Source organism: Notothenia coriiceps, unplaced genomic scaffold (genome assembly GCF_000735185.1).
Source record: "Notothenia coriiceps isolate Sejong01 unplaced genomic scaffold, NC01 NC01_scaffold00037244, whole genome shotgun sequence".
NCBI classification, from domain to species: Eukaryota; Metazoa; Chordata; class Actinopteri; order Perciformes; family Nototheniidae; genus Notothenia; species Notothenia coriiceps.
In genome coordinates this window covers 11,555,149-11,578,044 of record NW_011369945.1, presented here as the reverse complement: position 1 = coordinate 11,578,044, position 22,896 = coordinate 11,555,149, and the positions used below count along the sequence as shown (strand labels likewise).

Below are 22,896 nucleotides of genomic sequence, written 5' to 3'. Positions count from 1 at the left end.
GAAGCTGCACCCCTCGCTCAAGGGACGTGTTTCCAGTCGATCTGAAGACAAGCCCTCAAAGCATGGTCCCTAGCAAGAAAGCAAGAGTATGCAGAAATAAAATAGAAGAGAAAAGGGGGAGACCAGAAAGAGGGAGGGAAAGATAAGGGTCAAAGGATGTAGGAGGAGCGGATGAAGGGAAGGAGAGAGAATGTTTTCTTGGGGAGGACGCGCGGCGGGCGTCGTAAAGTGAAGTGCATTTACCCGCGGGCCCGGCCAATAGTGGTCCATCCATCGCCCTCCATCGCCTCCACTCAGCTCCTCCAGCCTGAGCGCACTTGCCCACCATTCATAATGCATGCTCACCACCCTCATGCACAGGCCCTGTCTGGCTTGCTTCCCTTCGACACTCAGCCAACTCCACTTCTTCCCCTTAGAGCTATTGCGGCACGCGCTTGCATAATTTTTAGATGCCGCCGCTGCTTTCGAGGCCTCATCCCTTATCAAAAATGCTAACGAGACTGGTTTCTGGGGAGCTTTGGTATCTAATGTGACGGCTGGAAGATGTGCCAGCTTGCAGACAGCATGGACTGTACCTCTGGGACCAAAACTTCTCCCAACTCCTAATAAACTTTTTCTTGAAAGCATGATGTCAGCATTATGTATGCGCTCACCGCCCACATGATATGCAAGCTCATAAAAGCTCGACACATGAGAGAATAAGCTAACATGGTACTGCATCATTAAATACAAAAGTGTTCTGATTCATTACGAACCACTAACGAGAGAATCTCATTTAATTCAAGCCTGGGGGATTCCCTGTCTTTCGTATGCAATGCCAAGCTTCTTTGTTGCCTCTTTTGAGATTGATTTCCTACATTGAAGCTAGAATGTTAAACTCCTTTGGCAGATTAACATATCCTTAAATGTGCTGCCTGAGCCTGTCTAAACATGAAAGGATGTAGTCTGATCATAGCATGTAGCCGTATATCATGGAGCGATCAAAGTATAAAATTGAATACGTTGCGGAATTGTTTCATTGGAGTTGATCAAAAGGGAAACAAAGCCCATTGAAGGAGACTCATGCAGCCGGTGGCAGCTGCCAGCCAAAGCAGCGTCAAGGTGACTGAGGTCACGAGAGGAAGATATTTAAAAGAGCGGCAAACGAAGCACCTGCTGAAAATGCTCTGACTTCCTCTACTACAGGAAGACCGAGTCACATTGAATCTGCCTTGGTGTTTATCAGTGCGCATTAGCCAGACACTTTGTATTTGGGATTACGAACATGACACAAGTTGACAGAATCTGAAACTGTTGTATTCTGGACTGATAACTCAACAATGATTGCTGCTTAGACTTGAGGCGATCTATTCAAGTTGGCAATGATGAACAATGTAGCCTCAGGGCCAGCATTAGAAGCCAAACACAATGGATTACAATGAAATCTACATATTGCTCAACCATATTGCTAATTTTCAAAATGTAAGGGAAAATATTGGACAGTAGAGTACATACCCTGTTTCACTAAAATGCCAGCCTGTATGCCCACATATATGGAGATCAATGCCCAATACTTACGAAAACTTGAAAAAGTTGAACTATCTACATTAAAATAAGATGTCCGATGATTATTCATTCCATACAACGCATGTTATGGAAAATGTTAATTATGATATTTCTGCTTGCATTAAGGATTGTATGTATGGCGAACATACCTCACGACAGGCGCAGTTTTAATGCTCGGTGTGTGGTCGGTGTGAACCCACAAGATAATGGAATGTAATGCTCGTCAAGGTGTGCTGTAGTTTCTGATTCACTCTCACACCGCAGACTCCCTGCGCGGGGCTCCCCGCTGAGCAGGCAGCTATCTACAGTGTATAGCCATTTGAGCATATGTTTGTTTTCATGGTGCGCGCTTTCACACCAGCAAAACCAATCACCGCCAGCAGAACATTTGCTTATAATTAGATCTTCCCCTGAGATATAAAAACAAAACAAGAATCCCCAAAGGCATAAGACAAACTTACAACAAAACTTCTGATTACACTTGGTAATTTAAAGGAAAATTACTCTCTCTGCGCGCGCCCAGCTGTTGGGTCTCCATTACTCCTCAAACAAATTATGAGATCAAATGTAAAGTGAGGCCCATTTACACACGTAAACAGAGTATTTCACTTCAGATTAATAATGAGCTCCTGCCCCCCCCCCTCCCTAGGAACCCACTGTGCTCTGATTGATCAGCTCGCCCACTGAGTTCTGATGAGTCAACCACCGTTACAGCGGAACATCAGTGTTTAGGTTTTACAATGGCGTTTGTTAGCAACCAGAAAATGACACCAGTAATGACAAACAGAGGAGAATGCTGCGTGGGGTCTGGGTGCCGTGTTGGCGGGACGTTGCGGGGCTCGCTGCTCCGCCCTTTGAGGCTCGAGGAGCGGACAGTGTGAGCTGGATTACTGGTGTTGTTTCTTGGTTGCTGCGTGGGGTCTGCGAGACAGCGAGACATCGCGAAACTCAGCCTGAGCACACACTCGCAGCCTGAGCTCCAAGTGTGTGTGTGTACGGCAGCACCGCGGCTGAGAAAAGATAAGGCTGAGTGAGTGTGTGTGTGTGTGCGGAGCTCCGCAGCGTTACGTCAGTATGCCCCGGAAGAAAAAAATGGAAAAAGAGAAATCTCCAACGAGGCGTTCTGGGGCAGCATAGACAGGTCTTTTCTGTGTTAGAGTTTTACTCGCTACAGGGTGTACTTTGAGGGTTTGTGACTCTGCAGACCGTTTACATGCANGACCTGCAAAAATCTAAATGTTCTAGGGGGAGGCCCCCCAAACCCTTCGTGCCATTTCGTCCGCGCGCATTTTTCAGGGCAATCTCTATTGGGCTCAGGGCCATCTGTAAATTAGCTTAGATGGCCCACAAGCTCCCAAAATCCTTAATGTCATGCACTGATAAACGAGTAACGTTTCCACGTCAGGTATTATGTATGCTAGCAGCAACACACAGAGTTAACACAATTATGATTAGAGGTAACTGAGTTACTCTTTATTTTGTTAAAGTTTCAGCTATTCTGTTTACAGTTTTCTGTCATCAGATTATTTAATACGATTTGTTAAAACATTGTTGTTTCTTTTGATGTGAAATATTATTTATTTAAATTAAATAAAAAGCAATGTTAATTTTGTAAACAATTTTTTAAGTTCATTTAATAATATATGTATTTTTGAATCAAGTATTCATCTTTATTGTCTTCATTGTTAGTTTCCACATGCCTAAAACAACCTCAAGCTAAGTCTAAAAGTTGATGGCTAAATAAGAGCGTTTGAGAAATTGTGCAAGGCATACAGTAATAGTACGAATAGTCGATTAATCGTTTAATTAATCGATAGATTAATCGATTATCAAATTAGTTGTTTGTTGCAGCCCTATTGTAGTTATCCCATGTATAAATAAAACGTGTTATTCAGCAACCCTTGCAATTTGGGATTTTATTTTTGGTTGGTAGACCTCGGTGAGCTGGTCATTTCAAAAGTAGCTCACCAGCCAAAAAAGTGTGGGCACCCCTGCTATAGACTATAGAGCCACTATTTCAAGTATACTACGACATAGAGTGGCACTCGATTAAGAAGATCCAGGCTTATCTATAGTTTGACACGGGATCAAACATTTCTGATAACAAAAATAATTAAATTTCTCTTGGACACTTCAAAACAGAGAAGCTGCAGCTCAAGCCGAGTGCTTCATCTAAAGAAATCTATGTTGCTTTCAAAACATGCAGCCTTTTGAACACTTTTAAAGATTGATCCTACCATAAATAACCCACACAAAATGACATGTTTTTTTTCCAAAATGAATGCAACTCTAAAGGTTTCTTACTCAAGACAGGAAAGGAGGGGAAGTGAAAGACACCAACTGAGAGGGAGATAAATCTTCCAAGACACACTAACATGTTTTAGGAGCTAAAAGCGAGAGAATAAAGACAGGGGGAAGGCTAGACAAGGGAACACTTCAGGAACTCATAGCTACCTTTCTTTTTTTTAGTTCGTCCAGCTAAAACAAGAAGCATGGGCACCAGTTACACAGCAGCACAACAAATGAAGAAGCTTGCAGAGTCAGCCATTACGATCACATATGGGAGGCTCTTAAAAATTATGCAGAGAAAATGAAATAGCGGCAGTTCTGTGAGAGCAGGACGAGACAATTTATGTGGCTATCAAACAGGCAGCAGTGGGGAGCAGTGACAAGCAGTGATAGGGAATCGTTTTTTTTTGGTAGTGAGCACTTACTGTCGGTTCCCGAGCAGTCACTGGCTGACTCAATCTTCTCCCTGGAAGAGGCAAGTGTTAAAGTACTTACAGCCAGAACACACTATCGACTTAGTGAATGAGAAGCTGTTGATATATGGACGAAAATGTGGAGAATATATGGGCTACGTGCAGCTTTATTCACAATGTACTTAAGTCTGACATCACTCGTTTAGTATTCCTGACATGATCCACAGTATTGGGAAGGCAGTTAATATGTATTTCAGACACGAATCGTGATCATTTGCACACATCAGTGCCAAATTCTGTCGTTTAAAACTGTAATTTACATGTATAGGAAAAGTAAATACAGGGCTGTACCAAATGTCATTTTAAAATGTAATTTGAAGCTTCAATTTAGGTATTTAAATGACATCATTACCCTAAAATAATGTTTAAATCCTCAAAATAAATCTTCAATTTTATAAGAAAGATTTTTATCATTGTAATTAAATAAAAAGTAAAAGAGTAATTTCTTTGATAAAAAAACATGATAAATGATGGAACTAATTTGATCTATTTTTATACTTTTGGACTTATTGGAAATGTTTGGGTGACATGACTTGGAAACAATCATACACAGCCACAATTGGAATCGAATTCTTCAAACGTATATACTGTAACAAATAATATAATGGATGATAATTTGTTCATGTATAACAATTTAAATATAATGAAAATAAATGCAATACATCAAATGATCTGATTTTGGATAATATCCACATGTCTACCCTTCTTTTATAATTTTCATATCATAAATCTAATCGATAGATTTATGATCGATAGATTTATTATTCGAAAATTATAAAAGTAGGGTAACAATTTGGAGATCTTCCGGCTGAACAAAACTTGATCTGTCTCTTCAATTTGTGTCAACCACAGACCTTAATTCGAGATATTTTCCAAAATCCTATGGAGAAATTGCATTGTTTTTGGTCGAAGGAACCGGAAGGAGTTTACTTCCGGGTTTTAGGATGCGTCACAGTGGCACTCTATTGGAATGCAGATTAAGAGTTTGAATGTTGACGTTATAAATAAAGATTTGAAGCTTTGAAATACTTGATACAAGCCCTACAGTAAATAAACGTCCTAGTTTTACAACAATATGTATAACAATACACATGGTCTAATTGTTTACTACGCGTCATATACAATAATAAAAACGATCAGTGAAAAATGCATTAGGTACCAGATGTAGAACAGTCTGTATAAAAAGAGTGTCTTAACATACTGTGTGTGTGTGTGTGTGTGTGTGTGTGTGTGTGTGTGTGTGTGTGTGTGTGTGTGTGTGTGTGTGTGTGTGTGTGTGTGTGTGTGTGTGTGTCTTACGGGCTTTCTGCCTCAGGCGCTCTGCTCAGTACTCTCTGCAGCAGCCCGGTCAGGCTGGCTATCTGCTTCTCCATGGCCTCCATACGCTCCCTGTTCCATACAGACACATACATAAAATACTATCCCATAATGCTTAATAAATATTAATAAACCCTCCCAGTGTTCAAACTCCATTCCCATTTTAAGCCCCATTTGTACGTGGAAGGAAGGACTTTTGGTATGATTTTCATCCTGCTCCAAGATGAATGTTTGTACTTTAGCTAATGAATAATGACATGTACTGGACAATATGTCATATATGTAATTATGGTTATACCCTCAAAAGTACATGCATTAGAACCACTAGATTCACAACAGAATTTATGAATTGTAGAAAGAAATCAATTATTTAAATAGAATTGCCATGCTCAGTTAAGTAAATCTCCCACAAGCCTTGTTGTTGTTTCTTTGACCCACAGCTAACAGTCTGATCTCTGAGAGCTTAAAACCCTACATTAGGAAACTGTCATCTAAAATATGTCACAGCTTTTCATTTTATATAATCCTGCTCTGCTGGAGTATATACTACTCTAAAAAAGACCGTTGATGGCATAAAGAAACAAACGTTGTCAAATGGGGTCCCATACATAGTTCCATATAACAATTATAATTATTTTTTAAATAACTACTAACTAATTATTTTCCAAATTAATTGATTAATCATTTAGACTATAATGTCAACAAATCAATAATGTTGGGTAATTTATCTAAATGTCTTTTTTTTTCAGTCCAAAACAAATCCACCTCAGTTAATATTCACTAATGGATTAAATACAAAGAAAAGGAAGAAAATCCTCAAATTTGTAAGGATGAAAACAATCATTTCTTCCCACTAGGTCCAGTACTAAAGTAGGAACTTCGTCGCTAAGCTTACAGAATCACCTGGCCGATACACATGTCCTTTTGGCCTGATAGTGTCAACAGACTTACTCAGCTTTTACAAACTTGAGTTAGCTCTAGCCTCAATAAGCTGATGATCATAACAACACACGAAGATGGCAAGATGGTGCGTTGTATTGGGCAAAGGGTTTAACTTGTAACTTAAGCTACTAAGTGTATGCATATTCTTTACTTAATGTATACGTAGCCAATCAGAGTACCCAAAACTCTGCGTATCACCTTTTTACTGTGTGCACAACATAAAGCATGAACATTTCGCAGTTTCTAACAAAAACAATGACTGAATATGTTCATCCAGAAAAAAAAAGTCCTTGGCTTAGACGCCACAAACATTATTTAACACTAACTGTGATTATATCAACATGCAACATTGGTTAGAATTAAACGGATCAAATTAACACCAGCATGCAGAATTAAGTGTTGAGAAATACACCCTACCTGGTCTCTGGCTCGTTCACCAGCAGAGTTGAGCCGAAGCCCCCCACGCCCCCTCCCTCCCCCATCGGCCCGGCCATCAGGCAGAGCTGCTCTGAGGTGAGCCCCATCCCCGGGCCCTGGCCCCGCGCTTTGGGGCTGTCCACGAACACAGACGAGGACACAGAGTCCCTTCTCAAACTCTGCCTGCCCGGGGAGCCCCGGCCGGGCATGGTGCCCCCGTAGGACTCCCTCATATCGGGGATCTTCTGTGGGGAAGAGGGGGGAGGCACCCGCAGCCCCATGGCCAACATGGATGCAGCGTAGGCGTCGTTGTAAAGCGGTCCCCCGGGTCTATAGAGGGCCCCGCTTTCCATCAGCTCTCCTTGTAAAGCGGCTGCTGTGTAGGAGGTGAGTGATCGCATTGATCCTGCACCCCCACCACCCCCTCCTCCTCCACGCCGGTACAGGGAGCCGTAGGGGTCGGCTCTGGCCGGTAGAGGGGAGTGAGGCCCTGCAAGACTCAACCTCCCCGGATCCGGGCCCAGAGAGTAGGGGTCAGCGTAAATCCCCACTCCCCCGCGGTCGTCTCCCCGCAGCAGCACCATGCTCCTGGACCCCCCCACCTCATCGTCGGGCTTCACGTCCCTGCGCTCCAGGATGGCGCTGGACGAGGCGAAGCAGGCCTGCTGGGTGTGGTGCGGCTGGTGGAGCTGGGGCTGCTGGTGGGGGGAGGAGTGGTGGGACTGGGAGTGTGGTTGCTGGTGCGGGTGGGGCAGGGAGTGGGTGTGGTGGGCCGGCCCGGCATAGGAAGATGGCCGACCGCCACCGCTGTAGAGGAGGCGGGTGCGGGACGGGGAGCCTTGAGGGGAGGCCGAGGAAGAGGAATGCTGGGAAGACATGGGGGGCTGGCTCAGGCGGCGGTTGGGTGAAGAGTCCTGAGGGGCATAGACCATCTCCCTCTGTAGAATCACCAGAGAACACACGCTACTGTCATGTTTCCACTAGCTCAGTCACAACCATCACATTGTCAATTCCTCCTCTGCAGCACCGGGTTCAACCAAGTGTTGCTGTTACTAATATCTAACATAGTTTAAAAAAAAAAAGAAGTATTTATTAAAGGTCCCATGTCATGCTTTTCCGGTTATTACCCGTCCCCTTGTGTGTTATGAAGGTTTTTCTGCATGTAAACGGTCTGCAGAGTCACAAACCCTCAAAGTACACCCTGTAGCGAGTAAAACTAACACTGCCAAGGCACACAGNATACAGTATGTATGTTTATAATAACATTGTTCTGTGTGTCAAAATGAAAGGTAATGAAATAAGACCCCGCGGTTTGATGATTGATAGGTGTGTGGGCTGTCTTTCATTTTGACACACAGAACAATGTTATTATAAACATACATACTGTATGTTAAATGGATATATCCACCTTCTTTCATTTATCTTTCCATTCCCACAACAATATACATATATATATTTTGGACATAGTTTGAATGGTGATTAATCATGATTAATTAATTTTTAAGCTGTGATTAATCTGATTAAAAATTGTAATCGTTTGACAGCCCTATACACATGTTGGACAGACGTGTATATGTATTGCATATTGACTGAGTTGTGGAAACATGCAACTGCAAAAATTCTAGGTGCAATGTTATCATTTCAAACGGGCTTTGAGCTTTTAATGACACTTTTATCCAACTAACAATGAGGGTATTCAACCATAGGGACACACATTTAAAGTACATAAGCTTCAGATTAGCCACATTTGTTTAAATGCTACATATACATGTTTTAATTAGTAGATGTAATTGGCCAATGCGCAGTGGCTACAACTTCGGCAATGATGTGTATATCAAAGACTATTATGTAGACTTCGTTGAATATTCAGCTAGATAACTGTACAAAAAGAAACGAGTGCGGAGAATAAGATTTATATTTATGCCAGTTCTTTGATAATAAAAGCTGAAACCTGCAATGTGCTCCTTTGAAGAGTTACACAGGTTCATGCTTATACTTCTCTCCCTCTGCCTCGGTTTAACAGGCGTGGATCCTTGAAATAAAGGCATGTAATAAAGCATATCCCATAAAAACATACCTATCAGTTTGCATTTGCGTGAACTCATGCGCCTGACTGCACGTGTTTGTGTTACGTGCACTTCTTTACAGGCTTTGCAACAGGACTTGTCAAGTAGGTTATGTACAGTATCCACACACACACCGCACATTGTTGAGTCGCCTCTGGCGGCTGCTCACACATCAGACAGTATGAGCATCGGATGCTGACACCAATTATTCAGAAGCGGTAGGAACTTGTTGCTTAACCTGACATATCAGTGGGTTGCTGTTCTGCATCATCTGCAGCTCAAGGCTTAGTAGATGTGTGTAAGGGGAAGAGGATACTCAAGCCCAACAGGTACCATTCCCTCTGGATGACTAAGAAACAGATGAGCGTTCATTACATTGAATTTAAAATGATATGGGAAAAAAAAAGATTACTTGATATTGGCCCCGCAGACTGGTCTTTGAACGTAACTGCTGCATGAACATTTTATTACAATGAGTTTTGTTTATTTTAATAAAACTGAAATGATTGGGAGTCAGAAAATTGCTTTGGGGCAAATTGTTTTTTTTGTTGCGTTTTTATAATGACATTGTCTTTATTTCATTTTCAAACAAGCTCTTTGAATCATCTCAATTAATTTAGAAGTCATAGAAAAACAAATATTATACATTTCCATAATTTTGGGATGACTTTGTTGAATCAAGTTGTTGTTGCTGTTATAACTGCATTATGAATTTCATACTGCAATAATCAAACTGCAATTTCAAACTCCAATTGGTTGGGTAAACATATATTCATACTATGACATATATTTACCCAACCAATTGGAGTTTCTCAGTATCTATGTGACATGTGTGCAATACTTCACACATCATCCAATCGGAGTATTCAAAGCCGCATTAGAAGCGATGTTTTCTTTCTTTGTCATACATTTGAATAGGCAAAAAACGGTGTTGTTTTGATAAATGCTTTGTGTGGGAATCAGAAAAGTCAAGTTCAGTTCAACACAACTGCTTTCTTTTTTTTTGAGGACATCTCATTGTGCTCCCTTTTTTGCTCGTATTTTGAAGGCATGCAAGACAGCAGTGTGTCTCGGCGAAAAAAGTCTGAGGTGTGAATTAAATGAGCTGACATAAACATTTCTATGATTTATTCTAAATGTTTGAGACGTTACCGCAGGATGAAGCTGCTGAGAATACAGTTTGCCTTTTAAATAAGTCCTTTTATATTGAGTCACCGGCCAATGTCAACATCACCACCAGTGTGCCATTTGATGTAAAATACTATGTTCTTCCCATTTAGTCCCTGCCGAGCCTGTCTATAACACATACTTACACATGACTCCAAGCATTATTGAATTATAAATCCATTGCATTGAGGCTGGCACACACTCACACAACAATGGTACATTTCACATCCAGTGGACCACCAGCTGTCTGGCAGCTGTCTCCACCAAAGTGAAGGCTAGATACTTTGACAGCATCATCTTTCTGACGTCTGGAGCGAAAATTATGAAATGCAGTGACAGAGGAATCTGCTTGACTGACACTGTGGAACATCCATTGAATGCTCTAAGTCTGGTGTCTGTGGTTTTCCTTACAATTGTGTTTGGTTCCCTTTTATCTTGCTGTTAATGTATTCTCTTTATCCCTTTTGTCTTCTTTGATCAACATGAAACCTTGTCTGCATTGTTTCTTAGATAAATACCAAGAAACATAAACAACACTAGTTTGATTTAATCCATTTATTTCCACTTTGGCTCTGACTCAATCCCTTTTTTTTCAGAAATGGTAAATTGCATTCCTAAAAATCCTATATTTTTTTAACTGTTATGCTTTTTTATCATGATTGTTACTTTTTTTCTCCACATAATACAAAGAACATGCTGATTTAATTGTAAAACATTGTAAGATGGAGGAGGCAGAATGTTTTTAAAATCCCCAGTTACGGAGAATTATAGCTCAATTTTTCTCTTGACTAAACCTTTACATTTAAAAGCTGCAAGATATGGACTTCGGCTACAAATACATTCCATATAATATTACCTAAGGTTTGTTTAAACTAAATAAAATGCAATGTAAAGGTGGCATTGATCAGAGCATTCATGTTTCTGTGAAAAGGGCCCAGGAGGTGAACTGGGACCTCTCCAAGTAGCAGTCCACACTCCATATTTAGGTCTGTGCGGGGACTTGAACCTACGGCTCACAGTCCAAGACCCTGCTGACTGTGCCACTGCCGGATTATAGTGTTCTTAAAATAGTTTGCTATCTTTGTTTTTTAATTTTAGTTTAACTTTTATGTATTCACCACGACACCAAGTCAAATTCCTCACACGTGTCAACCTACCTGGTACTAAACCTGTTTCTGAAACTGATTCATGGACTCTAAAGTTTCTTGTATCTCGTGTTCAACAGTCTGCACTTCCTGGTTTACCACACGGAGGAGGTCCACGACGTGCTTCGGATCTGGGACGGGCCCCAGGAGGGAGGGGTCCTCCTGAGGGAGCTGAGCGGCTCCTCGCTGCCCCCGGACAGCCACAGCACCTTCAACACCGTCAGCCTGCAGTTCACTACAGACTTCTTCACAAGCAAGCAGGGCTTTGCTATGCAGTTCTCTGGTGAGCATGAAACGAGGGAACAGCAAAGGGTGTAAATAGAGAAAAAACATAGCAAAAAAGCCTCTTCCATCATGGTTCTTGGTATTATTATTATTATGTATTTATTTCAACAAGGACCATGCATACAAATACATTAATCCCAGAAATTAGAAGAGATTAATTATGCCAGATTTGGGCTAATAGCTCATTTTCATCTGCAGTCCTTATAACAATCAACAAACACTGCATATCTCTATCACACAAACAATCATAAAACATGATTTAAGTACAGGTCAATCAAATAATACATAGTAGGGCTGTACCCGAATATTGTTTCGTTGGAGTACTATTCGGGTTTCAATTTAGTTATTCGGATATTCGTTTTTATTTTATTTTTTCGTTTTCTTTTGAATTTATTGAAATCTCCAATATCAACGTAAGAGCTTGTGCGTCTTCGGGGGGTGCTAACACTTAACCATAAAAGTTATCGTTTACTTTCTCCGTCTTTATATGTAGATATGACTTTCTTCTCCGTTAATCTCCGTCATGCTGTTTCCATAGCAACAACAACTTCCTGTCAACAGCGCTAACTCTCCTTCAAAATAAAAGCATGTCCATACAAAATAGGAAGCCAAGCCAAATTATACTTAAGACATACACAACTGCAACGCAAGTAACAAACACAATGCGATATCCTTTTCAATTTCAAAGAACACAAATTGGGTTGTATCACATTAACAAATAACTATAAAACAACAATACTGTAGAATAAAAAATGAATGCCGTGAATAAACCGAAATACAACGTGTTGAAGCGGCTCGCTGCTGATTACTACCGAATATCCGGAGCCCTGTATATTACAATACAGTTCAAATTGAAAAACTCAGATTACAGTGTAATTAATGTTGGCATGACTGGTTGCTTAATATCAATTTGTTTGCACCATAAGAGAATGAGTTAAAGTCAGTACAGGTTTTAAGTTCAACTGGAAAAACAATCCAGTGTTTGATGGCCCTAAATGAAAATGCAGGTTGTGCAAAGGCAGTGCGCTTCAGAGGGAGGGTTACAGGTCTTGACTTTCTGCAACTCTGCTCACGGCGAAACTGAAAAAAACATTTTCATGTTGTTGATTGAGCATCTTCTCTGTCTTCTTTAGTCTCCACTGCAACCTCCTGCAATGATCCGGGCCTGCCCACCAATGGGACGCGCGGCGGAGACAGCAGGGAGCCCGGGGACCATGTGGTGTTCCAGTGTGATCCTGGCTACGTCCTGCAGGGGGCCAACAGGATCACCTGCACAGAGATCAATGGACGCTTCTTCTGGCAGCCTGACCCTCCCACCTGCACAGGTATATCATCAGTGAGGGCTCATCAGGCTGAATGGAGTATTAACAGAACTTGCAGGGCTCATATCAAATCATATCTTGGTATGACGCATTTCACAAGCACTCTAGTCAAATCACATGCATATATAATTATGGAGGTTTGCTTTAATTCAATAATTACCACTGCTGTAATTACACTGGTGTTTTGGATTACTCATCTTAACGTGTAATTAACTTTGTTACAACATACAAACTTTGAATGTTAGTCTTGCATACAGAAGAAAAAGAATATGTAACGCTCACAAGATCTAGCTATATCATGAATAATCTCAATCAATCTCAATCTTTATTTATTTATATAGCACATTTGAAACAACCTCAGTTGACCAAAGTGCTGTACAGGGAATAAATACAATATCAAATAACACAATGGGAGTAAAATAATAAAACGATAATTAAAAACATTATAAAAAGCACAATAACTAGAAACATATAAAAACACATACAAAAATTATGTTCAACTAGTGTTAAAAGCCAGTGCAAAGAGGTGAGTTTTTAGCTGAGATGAAGACAAAAAACGATTTTGTCTGATCAAGTGTGTCGTTAAATATTTCACTACAGCTCAAAAAGTGTATGTATAAGCATAGAGTAAGAGTATTAAGAACATGGACTACTTGCAGTTTTATATATACACACAGAAACCCCATTCTTTTGGAAGTATGTTATACTTTTGTGGGTAAACTTTATGTTTTATAAGATTTAAACAATATTATTAGTTATGACAGAATTTATCAAAGTTGTTTGAATGAAATCTACTACGCCTTACAACTTCCATAATGCAGTATACGATATCACTTCACTTGCTGGTCTGAAACAGGTAGACAATACAGATTCCTAACTTGATTACCTAACAGACTCCTTAAGTGAATCCTAAGTGGCAAACCCGATTGCCTCGTTCCCTTGACGATCCCTGAAGCCACTGCAGCAGACAGAGAGATCTGATTACCCTGCCTCTCAATAGAAACTCAGACCTCCACTCTTTTACTGTCTTTGTTTAATATATGATCACACTTAGTGCCCTACAAAACAATGTGAATTAACAATGGCAATTAAGACCTTGTAATTAGCTGCCTTGTTTAATTAGTTCTTAGCTTAATTAGCTTGATATTGTTTGGTGAAGGGTTAGGAAGGACAGTTGTCTGACAGTCACAGGTGAGATTATAGTGAGCGGTGTCAATGGGCTTTAGCTACGTCTTAATTAAGCATCTGTCACTAATTCATAAGGGGAAGCAATATACGTAATAAATCAGGACACTATGATTTACAGTTCAAACAATGTATCTGCTACTTGGAAGTGGGTATTTCATAAAGCCTTTGGAAATGTTATGTCGCTTTGCATTTTTTGGTTTTTGTTCAATTTTCGTTTTGTGTAACACCTTTTTGTTGTCAATGCTGTAATTGTTTTTTCCACATTAGCATATATTAGCATATGGCTAATCAGTTAATTGAGAATCAGCTTGTTCAAGAATTAACTTTGTAAGCATTTTTATAAAAAAAAGTAATAAAGGCAGAGTAAGGCTAATCGTTAAAATATTCAAATTGGAAATTAGATTAGAAACCATCATAAGATGTTTGGGTAGCAGAATGTTTTTTATATTAATACACAGTGGCTGAAAATTGGGGTTTTAATCATTCTAATGTATGAATTTCTATCTTTCCGTAGCTCCATGCGGTGGGAACCTGACGGGTCCTGCTGGTCTGATTCTGTCTCCGGACTATCCCGAGCCTTACCCCCATGGGAGGGAGTGTGACTGGACAGTTTCCGTCACACAGGACTATGTCATCGCTCTTAGCTTCAACCAGTAAGCTTCAGTAGCACACCATGCAAACACTATATGAGTCAATTTATGTTCAATAATATGTCATCCTAGTATGTCAAACAGTAACCCTATTATGACTACTGGAGCTGCAAGTGTTAAAGGTCACCTATTATGCAAAATCCACTTGTTCATGTCTCTTCTACATCAACACGTGTCCCCTCTGTGGAAAGAGATTCTGAAAGTTTCAGGGAAAAAAATCCTCTCTCTTTTTGTCCTGATCCATTTATATAAAAACCTGTCTGAAAATGAGCTGATCAGATTTTGGCCACTTTATGATGTCATAACGATTTTTTGGCTTGTGTAACCATTAACCAATCACCAACCAAGGTAACCCCCCCACCTGAATCTCCTCCTAGAGCACCATTGTGTTCTTTTTAACCAGATATCTCTCAGAGGGGTGTGGGGAGGGGCTCCTTATTTTCATCTAAAGTAACAGACAGAGAATCAGCACTTTTGAAACAGGGCTGAAACAGAAGGGATTATGGGTAATGCTGCAATGATCTGTTTGGTATTTAGAGACATGTTTGTATATATCTGAGACCTATGATATATTGATCAAAAACAGTATAATAGGGGACCTTTAATGTAGCTTCTATTTGTGATTGTGTGTTACCCAGGTTCAGCTTGGAGCCTAGTTATGACTTCCTACATATCTACGATGGGCCGGACTCCCTGGGCCCCCTGCTGGGTAGTTTCTATGGTACAGACGTTCCCGATCGCATCGAGAGCAGCTCCAACACGCTCTTCCTGGCTTTCCGCAGCGATGCTTCCCTCAGCAGCAATGGATTTGTGCTGCAGTACAAAGGTGGGAACCTCTTTGGTTAGAGGAATGAGCCAAACTAAATAATACAATATTTGCCTAATTGGCAAATCAAGCTTTGGGATACTAAGACTTTATATATCTGCGTGTGCATGTGTAGGAGTTTTTTATTCAAAGTCTTTCATCTCCAGTGTCTTAAGATTCTGAACAAAACTGTGAAATTTAAATAGTATGTGAAGCTTTATCCCCTTAACAATTTATGTTTTAGAATTCTTCCGCTGGCTGAGTGAGAATGGATTAAGCCTCTCTGCTTATCGACCTTGCAGATTGTTTCTTTTTAACTTTCTCTTGTGTCTAGTCCAAAGCGAGTGAGATTAGTGGTGTGAAAATTGCTTCAGAGAAAGATTGGGGTGTTCTGCGCCCTGATCAGCACCCTCCCAATGCTGCTCCAGTCTGCTCCGGCGTCACTATTGATCTGTACCTCCTCTAGCAGCCGAGTATCACAAAGAGTTATGAACATGAAAAGCCGACAGCATGTTTACTTGTGCTCTTTTTGATCAGTGCTTTGCAGCTGCACAAAAGTCTCCTCATAAATTACAGCAAACAAAGCTTTGCTGTCTCGTGTCTCTGCTCAGCTGACCGCAGCATGTTGTTCGAGCGACCCACATTTATTTGCTCGCACAAGGTAGCATGTCCTGCTCACACACCACAGAATGATCACTGGCATCCCTGACACATACACAGCCAGCTGGTTTAAGGATTACACAACACATCTGTGCTTTCTGCTATTGTTTCAGCCTCACAGGGAAACGCCTCAGCGCCTGTATGTTAAAGCCTTTACCTAACAAATATACAGATGCTATACAAGCTCTAAATTAGACCGCGCTTCTTCGTTAAGGGCTTTGTGCTGAGAGAACAGTGTTAAATCTTCCTAAATCTCCCAGACTCAATTAGAACTGTTTAAGGTATCAGACGTTTAACCAATTTCAGATCGACCCTGAGCTCTCAGTTTCTCGGCCGGTGTCGAGATCTATTTGATCTATATAAGTTCTCAAAACACTTCCTATTATTTGCAAAACACACACAAATGGAGTGAGACAAAGTGCTTTGTTTAAACGCTGTTACAGAGCCTACCCCTTAACCCACTCCCAGCTATATTTTCTGCCGTGTGTGATAAAGTGTGTGATATTGTATGGCCAATCTGGTAAAGCAGATGGACCCAGTGTGTGGCTCCCAAAAACTCCCTCTCCCCACTTCTAATTCTTCACTCTAATGAACCATAACCAAATAATACATAAATTACCTCCTCAGTTTTAGACAAACAACATGGCAGAAAAGCATGTTTGGCGGCTGGTTTGGGTGTGTTTGTGATGACGAGTTGGCCCAGCTAGTATTCAGCCCGCCACTGAAAATTACATTACACAATCTGCCTGAGGTGCTGTCAGCCTCTTTACCAAGCAACCGTTATGTCTTTCTGTTTCCGTGTCTCAGGCCATGTCTGATTAGACTCTCCAGGGAAATATGTGGGCGGTAACATACCATGGCTGAGCCAGATTTAGATAACACACACACATACACAGATATGGACACACATTCTAGCACTCACATCTGTCTAATCCAATCCCTTCACAAACTCCTGGGTTAATTTTCACTTTGCATCAGATCACTTAAAATCCTTTTAGTATTTCCCAAAACAGATGATGCCACTCGCCCACTTTCTCCCACACCTACAAATGTCCCGAGGCAAAGGCTTGTTAAATCGTCCATCTCCATCGAAGTGACCGACCTTCTCACCACTAGCTTGTGTTCAGGACCAGTCCACAACTTAGGCCCGCTACATCCATCACGCCTCCGCTGTCTCCTGCCAGGTGTGCTGCTTTAATGGAGGAGGGGGCGAGGGAAGGGTTCAGGTCTACATCGGCCGGTAAAAGGGCACAACCTGTCTAGAACAGGCGCCCCCGGGGACACACCGACAGACCACCTGCCTGGCCCCCCCTCTCTGTTCGGCCATGAAGGGCAGCCCCCATCTTTCATCTAGGCATTCATCCAAGGTGCTTCATGCAGAATAGAATTTTCTTGTTTTAAAGCAAAAAGGGAGTTTCATTGAACACATGAGGATGTTGATCATAGTGCGTATTGAAACACCTCTGTAAATCGCAGTATAGTAAAAACTAATATAAAAACCGCCTCTAACATGCTTTTTGGTAAAGGTCAACACTCAGCTCTTCCTGGCCAAGTAAGAACATCATCACCCAGATAGGTAATTTCAACAACTGGAATAGCTACTATTTGCATGAGAAAGTAGTACATCATAGCATTCCTTGCCAGCATCCCAATTGACCTTTACACAAGGATGCTTTTGAAGTATGAACATTGTTTGAGTGTTTGTTTTAAAAGTAAGCTTTTAGCTGGTTGATATCCAGATTATGCACATTTCTCTGAGGTACTGTAATATCGTTGAAGTTGCTGAAAAAAAACCATTTAGCTCGGTTTCCCTTTAGTATGTGTGTGTGTGCGTGTAAAGTCATCAAATATTGAAGTTAGCTGTTAGACTTCAGCGAGCTGTGTTTAAGATTGAGCTAAATTGCTTTGGGCATTTTTCCTGTGTTTATTTTAGCAGTGAGGGAGTGAAGTGTGCCAAATTGACAGGCCTCCTCTAACGTGCACATTTTCCACCTGAGAACAATGTGATGGTAGATTGAGCGAGACATCTTTCTCACGACCTCACGAGTGGTGATTGATATGTGGTTAGATACAGTGTGTGAGTGCGCTGAGGCTTTGTGTGTGTGTGTGTGTGTGTGTGTGTGTGTGTGTGTGTGTGTGTGTGTGTGTGTGTGTGTGTGTGTGTGTGTGTGTGTGTGTGTGTGTGTGTGTGTATGTTCGCAAAAGAAAGCTTACGTATGTGCATTGTCTTCTCTAGTTGACTACACTGCCAAGCGTTGTGTGAGAGGCGGTTGTGTGCAGTCAGCAGACCTTGGGCCAGAGCAATGCCACTCTCAATCAGCTGCCTGTCTGTCTCCTCAGCCATACATACCTCAAGCAGCCACAGATGAAAGGGCACCGTCAAGGGCTGGAGAGAAAAGTGGCAGTCAGAGAGATATATTTACTGAGAGAGGAAAGCACAGGGTAGCGGAAAACCGGGTATAGGAAGCGACAAAGGAAGGGATCCGAAAGTATCAGGATCCTCAGGCAAAAAAAATAATTTCTATTCCAGGATCACCGCTGCAGCTTGATGCAAAAAAAACATCTTATTGAATACCTGCTCACTTTCCTTCTGTTGCTGATTTTCCGCCGTGTTACCTCTTTCCACAGAGAACCCCAGGGAGTCGTGCTTCGAGCCGGGCGTGGTGCGCAATGGGACTCGGGTGGGCGCCGACCTCAAGCTGGGCTCCACCGTCACCTACCACTGCGACAGTGGCTACACACTAGAGGGAGACCAAACCCTCACTTGCATCATGGGGGGAGACGGCAAGCCGAGCTGGAACAAACCCAAACCCATCTGCATCGGTAAACACCGTCGCAATCATTTCTTTAAAGATTCCTCAAATGTTAAAATGCAAACATGATTATGTGGTGTTTGAAAACACATTATGTCCTACAGGTATATGTGTAGAGCTGTGTAGATTCTGCTAATGCTAATAGATGTGAGGGTATAGCTTTAATTGAATCTGCAGTTTGAAGAGAGGCTCTCATTTGCATATCTGCCCTCACACACACACACACACATACACACACACACAAAATCCTGCATAAACCTGTTTTCTCCCCTGTTCTCTGACATTTCACTGACACACGCTGTGCATATTCCCCTGGAAAGCTATAAAAGATCCCTGACTCCACCAAATCCGTCTCTCACAGTGTGAAGCTGCAGGTGCACATACAGGGCCCATTTCCACACATTTAACATACATGAGATCAGCGAGTGCTCGAAACATGCAGGCATTCGCTGGGCATTTTAAGCAGGAGAGGGACCTCATCTTAACCCAGACTAACCCAGTGGGACACTTGGAAAACATTGCAATTTCACTCTGGCAAACACCAGGGACATCTGCCACCCAGAACCCAATCAAACAAGAAAAAGTAATTTAGGAGTAATGGAAGAGAGGCGATGGAGAGAGAAATGGAATGGACCTTCTTCTCTGTCCGCCCTGTCTCTTCATGTCTCGTCTCTGTGTCTCTCTCTAGCTCCGTGTGGTGGACAGTACTCGGGTTTGGAGGGAGTTGTCTTGTCTCCTGGTTTCCCTGGCAACTACAGCCGTTCAAGAACATGTCTGTACACTGTGGGGGTGCCAAAGGATTACGGTAAGCCATGGAAGAGCACTGAATTACTATGTTTATTTCTAAATGTGTATTGTTGTGCATATGTGGGCGTGTGCTGGTGTTTTATTAAAATTCAGTTATTATACAATGCACAGAATGCCCTTATCCGGCTCAAACTCAGATGTGTAGGAGAAAACAGCTTTGTGAAAAATGTTTAAAATAACCCACACACACCGTTTTCTCAGCTTGCATTTAAAGTGTGTCTGTGAGAGGTTGACTGAATGCAGGTGTGTGTTTATTTTCCTCCACACAGTAGAATCACACAGTGATGGATAGTTCCCATTTTTGTCTCATTGCCATACACACATTTTCATATTACTTTGGTATAGCAATTTCATCTGTATCTTACACATCAGGCATACAAAATGTCTGTCTCGGGCACAACCACACACACACATACAAACACACACACACATACCAAAAAATAATTGGTGTCTAGTTTCTGGATTTTTGCTGCTTTTTGGCATTTCCATTTTAAAGGTCACAGCTTGCTTCCAATATGTAATCTGATACTGAAGAAGCCACACATTATTCAGAAAGAAAAAGAGTGAGGGAGTGTGACATCGCTCAAACATGCAAATACAGAAGGAAACATGTAACACCTACTTGCCCACAATGTGTCCCTGCTTGACTTTCTCTCCATTTTCTCTCTCTCATTATCTACCCTTTTTTTTTTCTCCTCCCTCCAGCTCTTTAATGAGTTATCAGCATTGTGCCGCTCTCAAGGGGAGCTCAAGTCCTATCATTGTTGAAAAGCACCAAGCAGCAGCGACGGGCATGTGTTATGGGTGCTAAATTTAGGATTTGAATGCATAGGCCATGCACCCATTTAGAGGTCTGGCTCGCTTAAATAATGTGAGGGCACCCATTCTTCTTGGACCCTCTCGGCAACATATTTCTCTCAATGGAGTCAAAGGGAGAGGAGAAATAATTAAAAGTCCACTTTTGGCATTTTCCTTGAAAAAGACACACTGTCGTGCACATTCACAATTGCTCTCGCCTCCATTCACTGGCGCTTCTCATTAGGCTGAAGCAACAGCCCTAATGATGGGCTTTTTTCTCCAATGCAGAGGACAGGGTGGGTGTCACTGAAACATTGGCTTATCGTATCATAGAGATGAAGAGGATCTATGAGGGAAAAAACCCACTAAAGATGAGAAGAAAACAAAAAGTCGTTTTCAAGAGTAGCTAAAAAAAAAAAGGTCCTGCCGTCACACCCTATAGAAAGCATTATTCCTTCGTCCCCTCATCCTCTCCATCCTTCTCTTCAACCTGTAATATACAAGTATCATAGACACGGATTAGATGTGAAAAGGCTGAATATGTTCTGCCAATAGCGGTAGAAAGGGTGAGTTGAAAGGATGACGGCTCCAGCGTGGAGCTGGAGCTGCATATTGTACAACAGATTGGCTGTCATTACCAAAGCTTTTCATCTACTGACAAGCCATCAAGCCCAGACAGGACTGCTGATCTAGCCGTGTAATATCATTTTTGGTTGTGTTGTCGTAACTGGCAGTATGATCCACCTCGCTTTAGGAGACATTGTGATTGAAAGTGCTGTCGGTAATATTCTTTTGAATGAAAATACTAAAGTTCTATGTATTGTGTTAGACTATTTCAAATTGAGTGTTCTATGTTTCTGTGATGCAGTCCCTCTTTCAAGCTAATTTCATTTTCCTCTGAAGTCAATTTTCTTTCCATTTCTGTTTTTTCTAGTGGTCTTCAGTCAATTCGCCTACTTCCAGACTGCTCTGAATGACATTGTGGAGGTTTATGATGGGGCGACACAGAACTCCCGTGTTCTCAGCTCCCTCTCTGGAGCACACACAGGTACTTCAGCACACACACACACACACACACATTAAAATGCAAGAGATGACTCGCTCATGCTTGTACAGTCTTTGTTTCATATTCAGCACCAGTATTTAACAAATCAGCAAAGGTAATTGGACTATTTCATCTCCTGGTCATTATTTTTCAACATGACGGCAGACTAAATGAAATGTTGTCTTGGCCTTATCCCTTTCATAAGGATCCAGTTAAACTCACAGACAAATTGCTGACACAGGCAGAGTGGTGGGGGCTGCAGGTGGGCTCCAGTGAGCTGTAAAACAATTCAGCGGTGACAACAACAACTAACAGAGTCACAGGGATAACATATCAGCAGACAGGCCAGAGAACCCTCCCATGCACATACACCTGAATTTGTATTAGACAAACACACAGCGACTCTCAGGATAACTGCACATACTGTTGTGAAGTCAAACGGCTGTGCTCAAACACAAACACTTGCATGCTGGGTTTAAGCCAGGGAAATAACAGGGACTTTTTCTTCTATCCCTTTCATCAAGTACAATAAGTGCAGCCTTAGCAATAACACTTGAAATAAAGATACCTACTCACAGCTGATTCAACTTTAGCGCAGCTATCATAAATAGTGCATTACAACAGTAGAGCATTATAACTTTTTATCTTACAGCTGTTTATTCATGCAACAAACCTAGCTTCTTTTTTAAAATCAGTACCTTAGTTTTTGAAATACCTTTATTGTTTTATTAAAAAACATTATCTAACAAGAAGCGGAGGTGTTGCCCACGCTGCGCTGGCTGTGCCCGGCCGGGCTCCGTGGCAAGCCCGGCCACCAGACGCTCGCCGACGAGTCCTCCTTCTGGGCCTGGCTCCAGAAGGGGACCCCGGGCTTCCTCCGGGCCGGGTATCCTCACTTCGTGTGTCGTCTTTCATGAGGTCTTGTGAACCAATCTTAGTCTGGCCCCTTGCCTGAGACCAATTTGCCATGGGAGACCCTACCAGGAACACAAGGTTCATCAGGGCACACAAACCTCTCTACCACGGTAAGGTGCTGGTTCTTCAGAGAGGCCATGACCGAAAGAACGAGATCGCGGGTACAAGCGGGCCGAGATGGGTTTCTCCGCCAGGTTGGCTGGTGTCTTCCCCTTAGGGATAAGGTGAGAGAAGTTCAGGTCATCCG

At 41.8% G+C, this 22,896-nt stretch overlaps 1 protein-coding gene and 1 long non-coding RNA gene across 2 annotated transcripts in view; one reads left to right on the top strand and one right to left on the bottom strand.

Moving 5' to 3' along the window:
- Nucleotides 1–22,896, top strand: part of csmd2 (CUB and Sushi multiple domains 2) — a 221,697-nt gene that overhangs the window by 120,561 nt on the left and 78,240 nt on the right. The window contains exons 29-35 of the mRNA XM_010794261.1: nt 11,442–11,644; nt 12,780–12,971; nt 14,671–14,809; nt 15,445–15,632; nt 18,900–19,094; nt 19,773–19,889; nt 21,624–21,737. Of these exons, the coding sequence (XP_010792563.1) occupies nt 11,442–11,644; nt 12,780–12,971; nt 14,671–14,809; nt 15,445–15,632; nt 18,900–19,094; nt 19,773–19,889; nt 21,624–21,737 (1,148 nt within the window). The remainder of the gene's footprint in view (nt 1–11,441; nt 11,645–12,779; nt 12,972–14,670; nt 14,810–15,444; nt 15,633–18,899; nt 19,095–19,772; nt 19,890–21,623; nt 21,738–22,896) is intronic.
- LOC104964737 (uncharacterized) lies at nt 4,260–7,016 on the bottom strand. Its single transcript, XR_800460.1, has 3 exons — nt 6,984–7,016; nt 5,607–5,696; nt 4,260–4,300 (listed from the first exon to the last, which is right to left on the bottom strand). It is a non-coding gene; the product is annotated as an uncharacterized lncRNA (long non-coding RNA).